This window comes from Apus apus, chromosome 23 (genome assembly GCF_020740795.1).
Source record: "Apus apus isolate bApuApu2 chromosome 23, bApuApu2.pri.cur, whole genome shotgun sequence".
Taxonomy (NCBI): domain Eukaryota; kingdom Metazoa; phylum Chordata; class Aves; order Apodiformes; family Apodidae; genus Apus; species Apus apus.
Genome location: NC_067304.1, coordinates 6,567,694 through 6,585,191, shown reverse-complemented (window position 1 = coordinate 6,585,191; position 17,498 = coordinate 6,567,694). Strand labels below are relative to the sequence as shown.

Sequence of the window (17,498 nt, the reverse complement as noted above, 5' to 3'; positions counted from 1 at the left end):
GGTTCCAGGGGTAGACAGATCCCTTTTCCTCACAGCACACCCGAGGAATGCCTTTGGCTTGTAGTGATTTGCAGTCTGTCCTTTGATGATGCTGCTTCTATGTTGTGAGGGTAACAAAACAAACCCCCATGAACAGAAGGCCTTTTCCTATCTCTTCCTCTCCAGATCCATATGTCAAAGTGTCTTTGCTCTGTGATGGGCGAAGGCTGAAAAAGAAGAAAACCACCATAAAGAAAAACACACTTAATCCCACTTACAATGAAGCAATAATCTTTGACATTCCCCCAGAGAACATGGATCAAGTCAGTCTACTTATCTCCGTCATGGATTACGATCGGTAGGTGGAAGGCCCTGGGGAGCTGGAGGGGAAAACATCCCTTTGGGTGCTGGTTTTCCCGTTCAATACACATTTTCCTCAGTATCACAGCCTTGATTTCAGAGCTCTGTGGCATCAATCTGTCTCTAGTGATTTATTGTTAAAATGTCATTGTTAGTTATGATTATGGACAATTACCTCCTAGAATTATAAATATGGTAAAGCTGGTCCTGTGCTTTATGGCATTTGCTGTGTTGCCTTTGCTCTCTGCTCCTCCTGCAAACTGTCATCCTTCTGTAGAAAGCAAAGGTTCTCACTCTGAGCAGCAGTTGGTGCATGAATTATCCGTAACTGAACTTGTACTTCTTTTGGCAGTACACCACTGCATCATGTATTCTCCCAGATTCTGCATCTGGCCTGATCTATAGTTCAAACCTTTTTAACATGGTTATACTTGTCCCTGTGGGTGGCAGAGCCCCACAGTACTGGGAGCAGACACGGGCTGCCCATCATGCCCATCGACAGCCCAGGTCCCCAGCCCCTCGGGGCACTTGGGCAGCATGGGCAGACATCTGGGGCAGCAGAGCACAGGCTGTCTGTGCCAGAGGGATCCATGTGGCTTGCCTTTTATTTTCCAGAGTGGGTCACAATGAGATCATTGGGGTTTGCCGTGTGGGAGTCAATGCTGAAGGACTGGGCAGAGACCACTGGAATGAGATGCTGGCATATCCACGCAAGCCCATTGCGCACTGGCATCCATTAGTGGAGGTGAAGAAGTCTTTCAAAGAGGTGTGTGGAGTTATTCTTTCCTTTTAATGCATGTGCTGTGCATGACTGAGCTGGTTCAAGGCTTTCAGAGAGCTTCTGCTCTCACTTGGGAATTTCTGACTAGAGCTGAGGGAATTTTCTCACCAGAAGTGAACTCTAGAAATCAAGCATTTCTGTATTGTCTCAAAATAGCTCCTTGAGCTTGTAAACAAGAAAGGGACTGTATTTAGAGATGTAACTGTTACTGTATTGTTTTTTTAGAGATTGAGCAGGAAGAACAAGAATACTGTTTTGATTGCAGAACAAATTGTCCAGGGATATTGCCTATTTTAAGTTTAGACTTTTTCATTCTAAAAGTTTTTTCTGTTGACTCATCTCCAAGTCTTTGAGGGAGAATAAATAGAACAAATGTAATTGCTCTAAGCATCTCCAGAGAATGAGATTCACTTGATGCAGCCCCACATGATAAAATAGGGCTGAAATGCCTGGGTATGATACAGACCACCTTTAGCATTTTCTTTCTCCTTGCACTCCATTTATCATGCTCCCATAGAGCTCTTTGGATTTTACCTCATATAGGTCATAAATTCTGGAAGAGAGAAATGTGGAAAACAGCACACAAGCCATTGACACTTCAGGTATGAAAAAAAACCCAGCATTTGTGGCCAGTGATAGCATAATAAAGGCAATAAAATCTTCCACTGTATCAAGAGCCAAGGAAGCATTTTCCCCTCAAAGCCACAGACTTAGTACATAACAGAAATAATCTTATTTTCCCTTTGAAGTTCAGATACTGAGCTCTGTGAGAAGGCAGATGCTAGGCTTGGTGATCCTCTACAGGAGTTTGAATTAGTATGCATCAAACCCTGTGTTTCTTTGAAATCCACTCTTCCCTCTGACGAGAAGGCATCTGAGCTCAGCGCTCTCTTCTCCAGCCCATATTCATCCAGCTGGTTTCTGAGATTCAGACATGTCCATCTCAGAGGCAGGTCTGCTTCACCTGCAGGTTTCTTTCCTTCTTTCTCCAAGCACTTGTAGGGTGCAGCTGTGCTTGGTGAGGCCAGCAGAGCTCTGCAGCAGTTTAAATTTCTGCATTATCCCTTGGTGGGCATCTTGGAATGTGGTTACAGGGTCCTGTCCAGAACCAGGACTCTGGGGGAGCACCCAAGTTACATCCAGTGGGAAAACCTGGCAATTGATATTTTAGTTCAAGACACAGTGGAGATACATAGATAATGGAAGTGTGAGAGTCCACTCTCATTTATATCAGACACATTGCATAGATGCATGAGCATGCATCTATGGAAATGCACCACTGGAAATCAGGAGCAACCACCTGGGGTTGGCTCTGCAGAGCTGGTGTGAATTGAAACAATTAAACCCATGTGTGACTTGTGTGAAACAGCAAAATTTGGGTGGTGAGCAGTACCAGGCTCTCTTTAGCCTTTCCATGCTGGAGCGCTGGCATCCTACACACGAGCCAGGACTGTTTGGGCAGGCAGCATATGGGGGACCAGCCAGTGCTGAGCTCCAGCAGAAAAGCTTTGTGATCCTTCCCTTGGTGGTTACCCCAGTCTCTGCATCAGCAGCAGCCCCTCACAGCCTAAGACCAGCTGCCACCTCTGACCCAGGGGCAGGAGTCCTTCTCCCATTTGTAATTTATATTACTTTTATACACCATTTTTCAGATGCAGGTGGGAGTTTGAAAGAAAGACTCCTGTAATGTTTTTTTTATAATCAATAGGAAAAAAAAGGACACAATTATTGTGACGACACTTAGAGATGACTCACCTTCTAAAATATACTGCGAAAACCACTGCCAAACCCCCAAGACTTTGTTAAAAAAGCCCCGAGTGAATCATTTCACCCCCCCAGTGCACAGGTCAGGAGATCTGCTTAAAAGGAAAGAAAAAAAAGTCTCTGATAATCTGTTCTGGTATTTCTGCCACAAGCTGGTACACAGGGCCAGTAAGCAAATGGTCCCTGTCTTTATTCGCCCTTTTAAGTTTTAGCATGGCTGTCTGCAAATCCCTGCTTTTGGGCATGTTTGACTTTCATTGAACTGATCCTTGTTTCTGACTGTTAATTACACAATGTTCACCTTTTCTCATTAAATGAAGGAAAAGTATCTCTAGGTTCCTCATTGCACAATGGGCACTTGACCCTTCTTTTGGAAGAGTTTTCATCACATTTTTGGAGGAGCAAAGGGGTGTTTGCCTTGCTCAGCCTTCCTGCAAGCACTGCACAGCCATCCTGCTCTTGTTTTCAGTTGTGTTCCATTTGAAATGCCTTTGCCAAAGCAAGGGTGAAGTTCAATTTCCAAATGAGTTTTCACCCACAGAAGTGAAATTCACACATGGTAGAGCATTAGTATTAGCCAGCAAAGAGTTTCTGCTCATGTAGGAGAGGAGGGAATTGATCTGGGATGGGAACCGAAGCAGTGGAAGCACCATGTGTCCTGTAGCCTCTGGGAGATGTTTATCATTTGTCATTGGAATTTAATAAAAGGAGATGGTGAGATAGGCAAGTACTCAAAATGAGGAGTAATGGTTTTGAGTGATAATAATAATATCCCCCAAGGCAGACAAATCATTTACGATCCCATAAGTATGGCAAAAAAATATTTTCTGCATCCACTGACTCTCTGATCTGATTTTCACTTTGAGAAAAGTCTCTGGCACTGTGGACAGAGCTGCTTTGTAGTCAAATTTCCAGATGGAAAAGACTCTAGTTGTTGTGCAGTGAGCAATACTTCTAAAACAAAAAGGCAACAGCACTAAACCAGGAAACAACAGAAAGCTGAACTAAGAGCAAATGTTGTCTTCATAGCACATATAGATACTCTTTGTTTTTCCTTTTCCCACAATTGTGAATCAATTTACAAAGCAATAAAGCAAATTGTTCAGTAATTCTTCCTGAGTGGTTAAAGGCAGACATTCAGTAAGCTGAAACATGCTGTAGAGCAGATGAGAGCATTGCAGAACAGGGACAGTCAGCAAGGTAAAGGGATGTGAAGAATTCCAAATAATCTCCTGTTTGCTTAGACTTGCTTTCTCTTTTCTCCTCCCACCAGTGGCACAGCCGGGCAGCGAGCTTTGACAGCCAGGGCTCCTGCCCCTCACCTAAACCACCACCCACACCGTGATGCAGCAATAAATGGGACTCAACCAAGTTATTTTTTCAGTTGGCCTTCAGTCTCAGTCAGTTGTTGCTGAGTGGCAGAGGCAGCAGTGAGACTTTCCAGTCTAGTTGTTCCTGCGTAAGTAAAGGCAGAAACCCGTTTTGTGGTCAAATATGTCTTTGTCTAATGTCTCCCAAGGTGATGTTTTTTTTGTGGCTTTTACTATGAAGATCTGTTTCCAGAGGAAGAAGGTGGACTGAGATATGAGCTGGAAGTTTGGTCTGTAAAATAATATGTAAAATAGTTTTGTGTGTGTGAAGGCTGGGAAAGTGCAAAGACACTGAGTGTCTACAGAGAGGATGGGTGGGCAGGAGAGGGGACCCCAGCCCAGCCCGTGCCAGCCTGGAAGAGCCAGGAGAAAGGTGTGAGAGACTCTGCCCTGCAGCAGCTCCTCACTCCTCAGGTCAGCCTAACCCAGCAGCGTGTCCACAGGTGTCCTGTTCATGTAGAGGTGTTCCTGAGCTGTTAGAAGTTTGTGCAGTGTGTACCCAAAATTCCTTTTGTCATATAAAAAAATACCATTGATTCCTGAGGGGAGAAAACTTGTTTTTCTCCCTATATTTGAAGACTCTGTAGAGCTACTTGCATGAACAGTTTCTTAAGGCTCCTTCGTAGCTGCTGCTCGTCCCCCCCATTCATCACCACGCTACCTGGAGCAGTGTAGAGAGAATTGTGCTGCCACAAGGGGGGAAAGATGTTACAGAAACACGGGACATCCTTGCATGTACACTAGATCTTTATATCTTATACCATCCTAGTAACAAAGGATGAACAAAAGAGTAAAGGGAAACAAAACTAATACTAAAAAAATATTCCAAGCCTTTTTCTTGAACTATCAGCACTTTCTTAATTATAAACATTTCTAAGACCCAAACCCTGGAGGGAAGTCAAGTTCTAAAAAAATGAAACTTTGCTGGTTCCTTGGCTGCAGAGGCCAAAAATGAAGTTATAACATCTCATGTATTAGCTTTGCAAACACAGCTGAATCAGCTGATCTTTATCACACAGCTGTGGATTTTGGACATTTTCTCATAGTGGATTTTTCTCGGAGTTAATGAGTACACTAGTTCTGTTTGTTCCACCATAATTAAATTAAATAAATGCAAATACTTTGGTTTTGGGTTAAAAAATTTTTTCTTGCAAGGCAGCCATTTCTCCTCACATCAGGTCAGCAGAGCTGCATACATCAGCCACAATCTTCAGGTCAGCTTCAGTTATCACTTTCCTAAATGTCATCTCATCAGCCTTCACTGAGCATCATGACTTGCAGAGAAGGGAATTGTTTGCATTGTTTTTCTGGGTAAAATTAATCCTTTGTTCAGTGAAGGAGAAATATATGATTTCTCATTACACCTTGTGTCTTAATTCTCTTTATGTGCCATGTGCTATAGAAGCAGAAACTTAATAAACCTTTTCTTTGTAACTCTTGTTTGGTGCAATACTTCCACTTGTGAAAGCAGCAATCGTGTGTTACATGATTTTGAGCAGTTACAGTAATCACAGAGGGTGCTATGAAATGTATAATAACATTCACAATGAGGGACTGCTGGAACAGACAGCAGGAGTTCTTGCTAATCCTGGGACAGGCCACACACATCCCCTGGGGGACTGCTGAGCACCGGTCACAGAAAGAAAAAAAAAAAAAGGAAAAGTATGCAGGTGCTTACAGTCCACTGAAACAAAAAGGTGGTAAAACTGCATCAGCTTCCCAGCACAAAAAGGGCTGTGGAGTTCTACAGAGGGATATGGCTGAGGATGCCTCTTCCTGTGACAATCCATCCTTCCTGGAATGGTAGGAAGGAGCTCCTACTGCTGAACATTATGGACTGACAGTGGCCCGTGGCTCCAAATCTGACCATGAGCCCCTGCACCCTGGCCTGAGCTCTTGCAAGTGTGCAGATCAAAGCTCCCGCCATTCCCAGAGCTGCAGCAGCCCCAGCTGGGTGTGAGGATGGCACTTGACAATCATTAATTCCACTAACCCACTCAAATCCTTTTCTTCTCCAATCCTGGATTCTTGGGTTCTGGTGTTCTCTGGATAATGTGTCTTTTATCCATTCTTCTTGTTATCTAGGATTCAGTCAAAACATACGTGGGGTTTGACACAAAGCCTCTATTTTTAATCCTTGCTTCACACAGATAATCGATTTCCACTCAATACTGGCTGTCACTCTCACTACTGGAAAACTGGATCTCATGCTGGTGAATAACACCCACATCTGGATGGCTCAAACCCCTTCTCTTACATTTTAACTGCTGAGGTTTTGCCACATCCCTCGGTGAGGGGATAATCAAACCATTGTTTGTCATCGCCTCAGAGCAGCCACTTGAGAAGATTGGTCACACTAATGGAAAGGAGATATCCCCTACAAGTGCAAATATTTCTCTTTCATCTAGGGAGGGATTATAATTCTGAAAAGCAGCTGAGTCTGGCATAAGTGCCATCCCAGGATTAGTTCAGTCACTTTCTTGCTCCTCACTTCTCACTCCACTCTTAATTCTGTAACAGTAGTTCTCAGAGAAGTTTAAATTATTACCAAGCACTACAAGGGGACCACCACGGGGCCACATCCCACTCGGGACTTTGCCATTGTTGAACCTCAGCACAAAGGTGACCGTCCCCTGCTGGGAAGGAGCTGCTCACAAACCACCTGCTGGCTGCTGGTCACTGTGGTCACAAATGAAGATCTATTTTGAGGAGTGCAAGCAAATTTCTTAATTTTAGCCTCACAGTCTCCAGTTTGATGCAGCAATGACTGACTGCAGGAAGAGTGAGGGTTGCTGAAGTGAGGGCTGCCACTTAATGACAGCTGGTTTAATGACGAGGATGCTGGGAGAGGTGAAATCCTAGGAGTCCACGGCTCTGCTCATTACAAGAGGTCAGAGGAACCATCCCAGCCAAGTCCTTCTCCTTGCAGATTCACAGACTTGGAAAATCTGCATCTTTTTCCAAACTTCAGAGGCCTCCTGGTAGCTCTGCTCAGCTTACAAACTCCTGCAGTCAGTCCTCAGGGGCAATGCTACTTGAATGTTCAATAAATGCCTTTTATTTTTTCCCTAAACTTTTCTCAAAGATGATTTGTAATGATATTTTACAGCTTTATATATATATATAAAGACAGTGTGTTAGCCAAGGAAACATCATTATGCATCTTACTTTGCCATGTCATTTGTAATTAAAAACAATGAAAATGTTAATGTTTAAATGGAATTTAAAGCACATGTATTTCAAAAATCCAGCGTAGGTATCTATTAAAAATGCAGTTTGCTGAAGCTAATAAAGTACCTTAGATGGGTCAAGGCAAATCCAGCGCATGTTCTGTTGCCGTGGGAACCGCCGGCACCAAGGGAAGTGCAGCCGCGTTAACCTGCGGCATCAGAAAGAACCCGACAAATGTGATCAGGAGAGAAAGCCGCCCCAAGCACCTCCCAGTCTCCTCCCTGTCCCCATTGCCAGCAGCACCGAGGACCCCGCTGTCCCTCCTGGAGCTGGAGGAGCCGCTGGAGCCCCACGGAGGATCCAGGGAAGAGGTCCATGTCCCACCAGCTGTTTGTGGAGGCTCTGCCAGGCCCTGGGCAGAGAAACCTCCCAAAGCAAACTGGTGACCAGAAACACGACCCAGTCATCAAACTCACATATGTGTTTTCTGGACTGTTAATTACTTCCAAAATGGAAGATTTCCTCCCAGTCTGCTATTAGCAGCTGCACATCCCTCTCATTTCAAATTGCTTTGGAAGACGAGAGTTTCTTTGTTGCCATGAGGGACAGAGTAGAAGAGCAGTAAATTTAATTAAGTCAGTTTGCTGGCTTTACTCTTGATAGCTTACTGAAATGAAAGAGGAGTTTGCTCATTGTGCTGCTGATTTCCTCCAAAGCCCATGATCACCCTGCTGACCCCATCATATCCCCGTCTCTGGCAGCACTGCTCTCCATGCCATCCATCCCTCTCTCCATGCCTTCGTGGCAGAAGCTCTGGTCCAGCAGGAGGGCTCTGGTGCCACAGGACCCCACCAGGCTCAGGGCTGCTCCATGCAGGCAAATCCCCCGGAGCACATCTGCTCCTGAGGCTGCTGCTCCAGGCACAGCAACAGAGCCCTTGCTGCTGGGCACAGCCCCTGCCAGCTGGAGATGAATTAATGCAGTTTTTCTAGGACATAATAGTTACAGAAACCAGGAGGACCTTTCTGCCTGTTGCATAACCTCACCTCTATCTAATGAACCTCTAATTGATGCACACTGTGCTCCTTCCTTGCAGCAGTGGGTTCAGCACAAGGCTAGTGGAGGCCAAGGGCTGTGCCTGTGGTGCTGAGCTGCCAGGATGGAGCCCCCACTGCTCCCTGGACCTGCCAAGGGCTGTGCTGGGAGCAGGGACCAGGAACCAGCTGCATCCAGCTCCTGTGGGCACATGGCTGCTGCCCAGCCCCAGCACACCTCACAGACCCACAGGACCAGGTCCAATCCCAAGGTCCCTGGAAGATATGATTTAGTTGGAACAAAAGGAGAGTTCCCAGAGGCAGGAACGAAGTGGATGATGCAGTGAAAATACCTCTTTTCTAGAGCTGCAAGTCTCTCTAAGACTCTCTGCAAGTGGCTCTTGCAATGAAGGGGAAAATGGGAGAGCCAGCAGCACAACTCAGCTCAGATCAGTGCCTGGTTTGCCCACACATCACCAGGGGAAGCTGCAGCCAACACAGGGTGTGAGGACACTGCACCCCTGCCAGTGCAAAATCTCATGGGATTTATTGGCACTGATGTCTCTTGATTAAATTATATTTCTTTCTTCATTTATTCTATAACAAGCTGAAAATTTCAATTTCTGAGACAAGCTTGGATGAGGAATAGAAGTAAGCAGGAGATGGTAGATGACACTGACATCCAAAGTGACTTAGTTGGGGGAAACTTTTTCATTTAAACCCTGCTTTCCTGAAAAATTGCAGTCAAGGAAGAATTGGCAATTTAGAAAAAGGCTGTAAGAAGCAATCTTCTGCAGGAGCCAGTTACAAAGCACAGCTCTGGTTTGTGGCCTGTGTGCTTGACTGCTAAGATCCCTCCAGGTTGCAAGACTTGAAGCTATTTTAGGTTAAAAGAAAATGAAAACTGAAAGACGAGAAGGATTCTAAAATGGGCTGGACTCCAACACTTGGCAAGGAGCAGCTACCTGGAGGTCAGGGACTGGATTTCCATTGCAAATTAATTGATGGATTAACATACATATCTTTGTTCTCATTTTCCACTTACTGGCATGTCTAATGATGTGTTAAAAATCTTGCCTCCCCACTCAGAGCTCACCTGTCAGATACACCATGAATTCCCCATCCCCCGAGACCCCAGCTTAGTCCATCTCTGGCTCCTGGTCTGTGGCCATCCCTGCCTAGGGGCCCCTCCTGGTGCCCCCCAAGCCCCCGAGAGCACGGGACACACCAGGGACACCTGTGTCCATGGGCCCTGAAGGCTCCAGCAGGGATGTGGCACCGGCTGCGCAGCACAGTCCCCACAGCACCCTGAGACACAGAGCCTCTGCAGCTGCCCTGGCACCCCTACACCAGGGGACAGGCCTCCTCCAGTGGCTTTACCTCAGGAATTTGATCAGAACTTTGATTCTCCCTTGCCTGAGCAATTCCACAGAAGCATTAATCTTCGCATAATTTCAGTTCACAAGGGTTAGTAGGTAATTTTGGAGAAATCTGTTTAACTGGACAATTAGTGAGTTGACAATATACTTGTCTTTTCCTAGAAGGAGAAAAATTGCTAATTTTTGTTTGTTTTGACCTTGCCTCTGTAGTAATGGCAGCAATGTTCTGTAACAATCTCAGTTACCATGGTTATCTCCCTCCACATGAGGCAGCTGCAGCAGGACACAGTGAGCACAGCCAGGGGTGCTGCAGGGGCTGGGGACATCTGCTCCAACCCCCAGCCCCACACCCCTGGGCCAGCCCAGGGTGCTGGGAGCCCTGGACAAAACAAGGCACCTGCCCCTCTGCTCAGCAAGGCAGGGACCCCACACTTGGTGTTTCACTGAGCTAGGGGCTCAAGTGGGGCTGAGGGGTTTGGAGGCAAATGGACAAAGGCCCATGAACCTCAAGCTGCTATCAGTGCAATGAAAAGCACTGGGGAGGGAAACTTGAGCCCGCTTCACAGAGGGAGAACCACTACATCCCTCAGCATTTTTGCTTCAGGAGGAAGTATTAAGTAGAAAGTTCAGCTATGTTCCAGAAAGGCCCTGGGGACCCAGTTTCCAGAGAGGAAAGAAATTAAAGAACTGCTTAGCTGATCTAGTATTTTTCTGTCCTCAGGAAATATCTTTATAATAATAGCATTAGTAATAATAACACCCCAAAGAAAATCCCAGTGAAATCATGTAGACTCTAGGATGTGTGAAATCCCCGGGATGGTGTGAGCTGCCTGCGTGGGTCATCCTCATGTCAGCAATATCCTTGTTGGTTGGGGACAGATATTACCCAAATGGGAGCAGTGCACACAGAGTAATCCAGCTTAAAGTACTGAAATAACTGCAAATTCTCTTAGAAAAATCAAACTGTCGAGAAAATACTGAAGCTTTGTCTGCGTCACAAACCACAGCCCTCCTAAGAGGGTTGTGAGCTCCAAATGCCAAGAAGAAAGGAAGGAGCTGACACCCCAGCACTGGGAAGGATGAGAAGACTGGGGCACCTCCAGCAGCCAGGCTGGCTGGCTCAGGTGAGAAGCCAGCTCTGCAGGGACCCCATAAATCTGCAGAATCCACCTTTTCAGAAGACATTCCAGTTTCTGTCCCTTTGAGCTGCAGCACACCTCCACCAACACAGCACATGGGATGATGCGAGTGCAGAGGGTGTGTGAGTCCCCTGGTGGGTTTGGGGGCTGGAGTGGAAGATGCCCCAACTCACTGATGATGGGAGCATCAGAAATAGCACAAAGCTGTGCTTAAGCACACATTTTTTAAATTCTTGTTATTAGTCAGAAGATCCCACAGTCAGAGGAAAGAGACTCTCTCTGTTTCAGAAGGGCCAGCTGGCTCCAGTCTCAGCACCTCTGATCAGGTGCCTGCAGCATCCCAAGAGGTGGATTTAGCTCCAGCCCAGCCCACATTGACACAAAGCCACAGGCCTGAGCTCTCCCTCTCTGCAACAAAGCTCCCAGCAAACACTTCTAGCGAATACGGTTCTGTTTATTTTTCTATTTTCATCAGAAAGTGCAAAGGACCATAAACAAGCTGCTGCTATTGCTTGTCCCTCTTAGAGTTTACAAGATAATCTCAAGCTCCTCTGTCCTCCCACTTCTGCTGCAAAGTTCTGGATGGAGAGCTTTGTTGCCTCCCAACTCATATGTGATGAGTTAGACTCAACCAGATGTTACGTGGGCAGACGTACCTATTTGAAGTTAAAAGCCTGTGATTACACTTGCCAGCCAGCCATTAAGAAAGTATTAAATGCAGAAATTATCCCCCCTTTCTTGTTTCAATACAATAGCATCTTTATAATACACTTAAATTGCCTACTTTTAATTTTAGCTCCCTTGTTTCTAATACAACATGCAGAACCATTTCACTTTATCAGTAGCTCCTGTGAGCTGGAAAAATCAAGGAGAGGAAAAAAAGCCAATATCCTTGAGAATTAGACAAAGGAGGAGAAATTAGCTGGAAGATCTTACTTTCCCTTTTCTACTGTTAGCATAACTTCTCAATTTACTTTATCAGACTGCCTTCCAAAGAGAAGCATTCTTCAAGAGGAGCAGAGATGAAAGGGATTATTACTATTATTAGACTCTTCTTTAAAGAGACAAAATACTTGGCAATTAAAGCACAAGGAGCTGCAGACTCACAAGGAAAGCAGCGACATTAGCATATTTTCCACTAACCTCCTGCAAGGGAAAGCAACGACTCTGCTGCCACGAACAGACCCGACTCCACCACCTGCCCCAGGCACGGCGCCTCCGGCCTTCTGTGCTGCAGCCCACGGCCCGGTGGAGGCAATTAACACCAATTAGGGCACTCAAGGTGCTGCCAATCCCCACCAGCTGTGGCACAATCTTTGCTTTCTCCTAATGGGGTTGATAAATATTTAAAGAAGAAAAAAATAAACCAACAGACCCCTGCAGGAGAGGAGCTCTGACGTTTGCCAGCAGCAGAGGCCGGGGGTGCCGGGGGCGCCGGTTCCTGCTCCACCGCTTTTCCCTTCCGCGCTGCGGGGAATCAGGCAGGAGACCCGTCCCGGGGGTCCTCCCTGCACACTTGTCTGTCAAGCTGGATGACGGCAGAGACTCATTCCCAACGGGACGAGAAGGTGCTGAGCAGGACTGACCCCACCGTGGGGCGGCAGCGCGGGGACGAGCACCCGCGCTCCCGTGTCCGCTGTTCTGCCCGGGTCCAGCTGCCCCTGCGGCCCCGGGGGGCTTGGGGAGCACGGCGAGGAGCTCTGTGCCCTCGTCACCTGCAGCCGGCTTGGAGTTGAACCCCTCCTAATGATCAAACACGATTTTTGTCTAAGTGTTTGTCAGCAGATGAAGAAAACGTCCTGCTTTATGGGGGTTATTTAGGGGATTAATTAGTTGATGTTTCTTCAAGTACTTTGAAGATGTGAAGTGCTAGATAAGTGCTGCGCTTTATGAGCTGATCAGGCACTGTGGTTGTTTTTCCATTTTCCTTCTCATTTCCAAAGCGCTTGTACAAAACCAATTCCACACAACACGTGGTTACTGCTGGCGATGGGTGGGCAGCAGATCCCCCCGTCCACCATGTGATTTCATGTCTTACCAGACGTGTCCCAAAGGGCGATGTTCCCAGGGGTCCCTTCGTGCCCCGGTTCAGCAGCCCAGCCCACGGGACCTGTTCCCATCAGCAGGGGCAGCCACAGTCACCCTGGGCAGGCGGCAGCATTCAGGGGTGCAGCAAGAAACCCCCACCACGGCTTGCAGGGTTGTGATCCAGGGCTGACCCTGAGGTGGGGGCTGCACCTCCTGGGCAGCCCATGTAGAGAAAGCCGGTTTCCTCCTATTTCTGGCTGTTTTTCTGTCAGAGAATCCAGCACAGGGTCTCGACTCTTCCAGAGAGAACGTGCAAGTTGTTTTGGGCAACTCAGCATTCACTTATGCTCCCCAGGGGGACCCCGAGCCATGCAGTGATGAGGGCTTCGTGCCCTTCCTGCCATGGCAAGGAAAAGCCTAATGAATATTTTCCTAAGAGATTAAAATACTTGACAAACACAGGATGCTTCTCACCAGCGGGACTCTGGGAGCTGCTGCCCAAGGCTGAGCCCCATCCTACTCAGGTCGAGTGCCTGTGTCTCAGGGCAGTGAGTGTCAGGTTTTGAGGACTTGTTTCAGGTTAGGAGATGGATTCTGGTGAAGAATCGTTACTGCAACATCAATTTTAATTCAAGCTAGAGAAATCATTGATGTAGTTATTTACAAGTGTGCAGTTTCTGAAAATTATATTTCTGTTACCGTAGTTATTGATCTTGAAAAGGGCTTTAAATTAACTTGACAGTTCACATAGTTCTTCACACTTGGATAATTTCTCTGCTTGACTTGCACTGCATGTTGAACTTTCAGCACCATCCAATTACAGTCATTCAAAGTGTGTATTTAAACATTTTTCTTATGCAATCATAAGATATTTTAATTATAATGCAGATGAACTAGGAACAAGTTGTGGTTGGACTTGATGATCTTAAAGGTCTTTTCCAACCAAAATGATTCTATGATTCTATGATAATATTAAACCCCCTCCATGTTGCAGAATAGCCTGTTTCCAGGTGGGTGCAGGGGACACCAAAAGCCTGGCTTTGTGTCACTGTGGGGGGCAAGGGCAGGCAGCCCTGGAGCCCCCCCAGTGCTTGGCAGGGACCTCCCCTCAGGGCTGACACCTCCCTGGGGACAGGATGCAACCCTCATCTGGCCAGACCTACTCATGGTGTCACTTGTGCAGTGTTTGTCCCCAGAATTGATCTGATGGGAAAAAAAGGATGTTTAACAACATGTTGACACCTCATAATTCATCCTCTGTGCTCTCAGGACACTGTGACAGGAATGGACCACAGCAAATCCAGGTTTCTGGGGAGTCCATGGCATGTCTGGCCAGAAATGGGGCAAAACTTGCACCCTCCAAGGGTGTGGTGCAAGCGGCAGTGTGGGACGGTCACCAGTGGGTGACACGGTGGGGACTGGAAGGACATGGTGTGGTGCCACAGCTGCCTGCTGTGGCCCCAGCCCTGGCAGCACCACAGCTGCCACACCAAGGGGTCCCAGAGCCCACCCTGTCTTGCCCCTTCTCTGGGTGTTGTGGCTGCAGGGCCATGCAGGGACCTAGCACCAGTGAAACAGGGACAGGAAAAGGGACCCTGGGCCTTGTGGGAAGGGTTTGTGGCCATTCTGTGGCTGCAGGGGGGAAGACAACTCTGCTTCATTAGAATTGAACTCAGAAAATCACAACATCTGGTGCTTGCTGGCTCAGACGCCTCCACAGCCTGCGAGGAAAATCTCCAGTTGTCTTCTCAGATTAAGAGATTTTGCACTTTACTCACAGTTTTGTACATGCAAAACAGGTTGGCCCTGACTGGGCTCAGAGGTCTCCTTGCTACAGCAGAAACCTGTCCCAAGCCCCAACTTAAATCCCTGCCTAAAATCTCAGCCAAAACCCCCGTCTGAAGCCTCACATAAATTCCTGCCTGAAGCCCCAGCCCAATCCCCCAACCCAGTCCCCCTGCCCAGACCCCCAGCCCAAGGAGCCATCTGCTGCTCTGCCCAGCCCTGCATGGACCCCCCACCCTTGGGAAGTCTGTTAGGGGTCACTCCGGGACACTGTGGAGCTCCTGGCTCTGGCAGCCTGGCCCCAGCCCCCCATGCTCCCCCCAAGCAGGTGGCTGCAGCTCACTGCATAGTATTTATTCATTGTATCACAGAGAATAAAATTTTGTTAAGTTAGTCCAGGTTTCTGCAGGGTGGTCCTGGGCAGGGATGCCTGGTGCTAGTGGGTAAAGGGCGGCTGGGGTCCAGCATTTAATCATTTCACAGTGATGGGGCAGAGATGCTGTCCCGTGCCAGGGCTGGCTGTGCCCGTGGAGTGGGATGGGCAGAGCTGTGCTTGCCTGGGCAGGGGGGCAGCATGTGGGGATGTCCTGCCATGGCCCCTCACACCTCCAGCTTCTTCTTCATCTCCATGCGGTAGATGATCTGGTATCCATCATCCCAGGCATAGATCTGCCTCTCCCGGGGGCTGTACTTCATGCTGGAGTGGGACCCATAGCGCTTGGGGAAGTAGAGGAGGGAGGCGTCCTCGGGGGCCAACGTGCCGCTGACGTCAAAGACGCACTGCACCCGGGAGCGGCTGGGCAGGCGTGTGTTGTAGACCACATGCAGGGCCCCACACACCACAAAGGCACCCTCAGCATTCTCCCGTGGGCACGGCGTGTCCCACATCTGCTCAATGTCCAGTGAGGTGGGGTCTAGCTTTGCCAGGCAAATGTTCTTCTCATCCTCCTTGGTGGCGTAGATGGCCCAGAGCCCCTCCTCATCTGCTGCCACCTCAATATAGGTGAAGGGGGAGAGTCCGAAGACAGGGATCTGCTCCTCAGCTGGGAACACCGAGCTGTCCACTACTGTCTTGTTGGCAAGGCTGAACTTGATCACCTGGAAGGAGCCCTGCTGGCGGATGTAGTATAGATGCCCGTCATAGACAAGGTGCCCAGTGCCCACCCAGGGGTAGGGCAGCTTGATGCGGGCGGCCTTGCGGGTGGCAGAGAAGAGGGTGAACTCCCGCAGGCGGGGGAAGACGTACACTGTGTCGTTGGAAGTGCCGTCAAAGACATAGATCTTCTCGGAGTTCCCTGCAGCATCCTTGGTCCAGAGCCCGGAGGTGCTGCCAAAACGCTTCTGGATCTTCATGGCTCTGATGCTGGCGATGGTGTCGCTGCAGTCTGCAAGAGTGGGACAGCTGTGAAAGCCTGAAATCACCGGGCCCTGCAGCAGGGGTGGCTCCAGCCCCACAGCATGTGGGAAGGCCCAGGGTGACCCTGCATGCAGGACCATACCCCAGGGCAGCCCTCACCTGTCAGCTTGGTGTACTTCTCATTCTTCCTCTGCTTGGCTGTGGCCACCTGCTTCTCCATCAGCGTCTCGTCCACCTCCACGCAGGGTGGCGCGGGGTTCTGTGTCTCCAGGTAGTCCACCTCACGCTCCAGGCGGTCCAGGCGCACCGCTGCGCTCTCTGCCTCTGCCCGAATCGCCTCCCGCTCCTTCTCCGCCGTCTCAAGCATCCCCAGCACCTGGTTCTTGAAGTCCCGCAGCTCCGTCGAGTAGCGGCTGCTCTGGTCATGCCACTGTGAGATCCTCTCCTGGGGCAGACAAGGGGACACAGGGGTCTCCACCCTTCACAGCCCATCCATGGCAGTTGCCCCTCTGCCCGTGCGTGGCTGTGGGAGTTCCTGGGACCACACGGCAGAGCAGCCCTGATGGCGTGTCCCTGGGTCCCATCCTGCCACGCTTCTGCCCCCACACTGCCCCCAGACCCACGCTGCCCCCGATCCGCGCTGCCCCCGATCCGCGCTGCCCCTGCTCCCACCATCCCCCCGTCCCACGGCTCCTCTCTTGGCCAGGCGGGGGCCTTGGGCCCCCCGCACCAGCTCCTCGCCGCCCCAGGCCGGCTCCGAACCCCGCCAGCGAGGAAGGGCCTGGGAGCCCCTCGGGGCCGAGCTGGTCCCTACCTCCAGGAGGGCGAGGCGCCGCTCCATGTATTCCATGAACTGCTGCTGCTGGGCGCGGAGCAGCGCGGCGAGGAGCGGCAGGAGGAGAAGGCAGCGCCGGGGCCCCATGGCCGTCAGAGAGAGCAGCCTCCACCTCAGTGCTCAGGAATGCTCCGGCCTCTGGAAGCCTTATTGAATCCAGATGTGGAAGGGGGGAGAGGCTGCTCCTTCCTTCCCCGCAGACCAGCCCCAGGCGCCTTAACCCCTTCGCTGCCCGGCGGGGGCCCACACGGCCCCGCTCGGTGCCTGCGCAGCCAGATGCGGGGCGGGCAGGGCCTGGGGTGCGGAGCGGGGCGCGGTGCAACCGCCCCGTGCAGTGAGGGGGTGACGAGGGGGGGACACGTCCTCTGGTGCGGGGACAGCCCGTGGGGCAGCATGGGGACAGCCCGTGGGACCCGGAGCCTCCGACACTGCGGGCAGGGGCCAACCTGCCCCGGCCCCCGCCGCGTGTCCGAGCCGGGGCAGCCCCGCGCCCACCAGCCCCGCGCCGGGGGCACC

The 17,498-nt window shown here is 49.6% G+C and overlaps 2 protein-coding genes across 2 annotated transcripts in view; one reads left to right on the top strand and one right to left on the bottom strand.

Annotated features, from left to right (window-relative positions):
- The window catches only part of SYT6 (synaptotagmin 6), a 35,140-nt gene extending 29,470 nt beyond the window's left edge, over window positions 1–5,670 (top strand). Inside the window, exons 6-8 of the mRNA XM_051638969.1 lie at window positions 166–337; window positions 955–1,105; window positions 4,158–5,670. Coding sequence (XP_051494929.1) covers window positions 166–337; window positions 955–1,105; window positions 4,158–4,229 — 395 coding nt within the window. The 3' untranslated portion in view covers window positions 4,230–5,670. The remainder of the gene's footprint in view (window positions 1–165; window positions 338–954; window positions 1,106–4,157) is intronic.
- A 9,459-nt stretch (window positions 5,671–15,129) lies between these two features.
- Window positions 15,130–17,138, bottom strand: OLFML3 (olfactomedin like 3). Its single transcript, XM_051638888.1, has 3 exons — window positions 16,962–17,138; window positions 16,307–16,592; window positions 15,130–16,175 (listed from the first exon to the last, which is right to left on the bottom strand). Exons 1-3 carry the CDS (start codon window positions 17,067–17,069, stop codon window positions 15,391–15,393), a joined length of 1,179 nt encoding a protein of 392 aa, XP_051494848.1. The 5' UTR covers window positions 17,070–17,138; the 3' UTR covers window positions 15,130–15,390.
- Between the last annotated feature and the right edge of the window lie 360 nt (window positions 17,139–17,498).